Raw genomic sequence first — 2,536 nt, forward strand, 5'->3', positions numbered from 1 at the left:
CTCTCTTTCTGTCCCTGCCTCTGCCAGCGGTTTGCGCTTTATATATTTAAGGAGGCACAACCAACAACAACAACAACAATAATCAATACACACACAGAGGTGGGGTGGGGCGGGGGACAACAACACATAACTCAGCAAAGTAACAGCATCAATAGGGAACTCGGTTTGGTCCTGAAAAGGACCGTTCGTTTCGTGGGCCGGTGATCGCTGTTCTTCGCTGGATGAACCAGATGAGAAGTGAGCTCGCTTAGGCACGCTCTCCACGGATACATCTTGCCAACTGGATGTCCTTGGGCATAATCGTCACATGCTTGGCGTGGAAGGGGCATAGGCTGATGTCCTCAAACAGACCCACGAGGTATGCCTCATACAGAACCATGACGCAAGACTTCTGCAGAGTCATTACGGCAGAGCTCTGGAACCGCAAGTCGGTCTTGAAGTCTTTTGCAATCTCACGAACAAGGTGTTTGAACGACAACTTGCGGGTCTCAAACGACGGATAACGACGGATCTCACGCAGAGCCACGGTACCGGGCCTGTAACGATGAGGTTTCTTCACACCTCCGGTGGCAGGGGCCGACTTACGAGCAGCTTTGGTAGCAAGCCGCTTGCGAGGGGCCTTGCCACCAGTGGACATGCGAGCGGTTTGTTTGGTACGTGCCATTCTTTCGAATTCAGAATGTGAAACTTAGAGGTTCCCGTCAACAGCGGAGGCTTATATAGGGGACCACAACCGAGAAGCTTGGCGCCAAGGGTGCCCTGCCGCACCATTGGTCCATTCAGGGTCGAGTCGCAGCTGATTGGTCGAGAGCCCGGTCCTCTGCAGCTTTATTTTCAAGTTTCGTCATGACACGACACCGTTCTGTCTTGGTGCTTTTCAGACAGACATAAACACACACACACACACACACACACACAGCTTCAAGTATACGCCCATAGTATGGCATTCTAGATTCAACAAAGGTTAATATATGACAAAGGATTCTTAGCATAATGCAAGCGCGTCTTGAAAAAATCAACCCCCAAAACAACCCCTAACAGCTTCCTCGTATCATTCACAATGATAATATTAATAATAACAATAACAATAATAATAATAATAATAATAATAATAATAATAATAATAATAATAATAATAATAATAATAATAATAATAATAGATAGCAATAATATAGCGCAAATCCCCGCTCAACAGCAAGCTCTATGCGCTTCACAATCTATTACCCCAGCAGACCTGAGGGTATTCTGAAACAAACTCAACTTCCTGGGAAGCATACAGTGCAAGCAGCCATTTATAGGCGCTAAAACACTAACATAATGACAAGAGCTTTCGTCTTGGCGTTATGGCGATTTTAACCAAGTGCTTTCTTTCGAAAAAAGAATTTGAAATTTGGTTTAATAATAATAATAATAATAATAATAATAATAATAATAATAATAATAATAATAATAATAATAATAATAATAATGATAATAATAATAATTTATATTTATTTAGCGCCTAACCCCAAGAAGGAAATAATCGCTGTAGGGTGCAAAAATGATCATAAAAAAAAAAAAAGACAAATCAAAAGACAAAATGTGTACATTATGAGACCTTTCAACTCCCCGACCCTCACCCATTCTCATATACACAATAAATGGTACTGCATCCTCATTCCGTGTTCTAGGAATTTAATGACCCAGTTAAAAAACAAAAATCTTTTTAAAAGGCCACCTTTAAATAGTTTGCGTCTTGTATAAGTCGTGAAAGGTTTTCAAAATGACATGCCAAAACCCTAATTTTATAATAATGTATCAAAGCACGCTCGTTAACTGTAAATTTGACTTGCAGGGATATTCAGGAATAGGAATCAGTATAAATGGAAATCAAATGAATAAGATAATAATATTTTCGAAGAAGCGAAAGTTCTTGGTGTCAAGATTTGCCCCCCCCCTCCCCCCCAACCCCACTCTTGCTTTTCTATTTTTGTTTTCCCCCCTCTCTTCCTTCCATCCCCGATATCATCAGTGAGATTCGATGAGGTAATAGTCAGAGACGGAGGAAAGAGGAAAATAAAGGTAACGTGACCAGTAAAAACAATCGATAGCATTGGACGTTGTAGTAGAGATTTAATCAGAGTACCGGGAGACTTGGATCAATAGGTCGCGATTTCGTCAATCAAGGGCGTCTAACTGGATTGCCAGAGGGCATACTTGTGGTTGTTCTTAGTACAATTACTTCACGTATTGTTGGGACAACTAGGAGAGCAGCCTGGAACCTCGAGTCAGAACGTGGATGCTCACAGTAGTTTGTGTGAGGGTGTGCGTGGGAGCTCCTGACTATCTCCAGGCACATCCACATACAGAACTTGCTGTGTTCACACCAAACCTTAGGGAGCCAGACCTCTCAGAGACCAAGCAACACGCCGCACTCACGCGTCGCCAAAGCAACACGCCGCACTCACGCGTCGCCAAAGCAACACGCCGCACTCACGCGTCGCCAAAGCAACACGCCGCACTCACGCGTCGCCAAAGCACACGCCGCACTCATGCG

General features: G+C 43.5%; 2 protein-coding genes across 6 annotated transcripts in view; both read right to left on the reverse strand.

Annotated features, from left to right (window-relative positions):
- LOC106013452 overlaps nucleotides 1–2,536 on the reverse strand; it is a gene marked incomplete in the record, with an annotated part of 68,590 nt that overhangs the window by 14,984 nt on the left and 51,070 nt on the right.
- The window catches only part of LOC101857154 (histone H3.1-like), a 5,679-nt gene continuing 3,198 nt past the window's right edge, over nucleotides 56–2,536 (reverse strand). For all 5 annotated transcript variants that reach the window (XM_013089466.2, XM_013089509.2, XM_013089423.2 and 2 more), the window contains exon 2: nucleotides 56–919. In XM_013089466.2, coding sequence (XP_012944920.1) covers nucleotides 248–664 — 417 coding nt within the window. In that variant the 5' untranslated portion in view covers nucleotides 665–919 and the 3' untranslated portion in view covers nucleotides 56–247. The remainder of the gene's footprint in view (nucleotides 920–2,536) is intronic.

The sequence above is a fragment of the Aplysia californica genome, unplaced genomic scaffold (assembly GCF_000002075.1).
Source record: "Aplysia californica isolate F4 #8 unplaced genomic scaffold, AplCal3.0 scaffold00002, whole genome shotgun sequence".
In the NCBI taxonomy this organism is placed as follows: Eukaryota; Metazoa; Mollusca; class Gastropoda; order Aplysiida; family Aplysiidae; genus Aplysia; species Aplysia californica.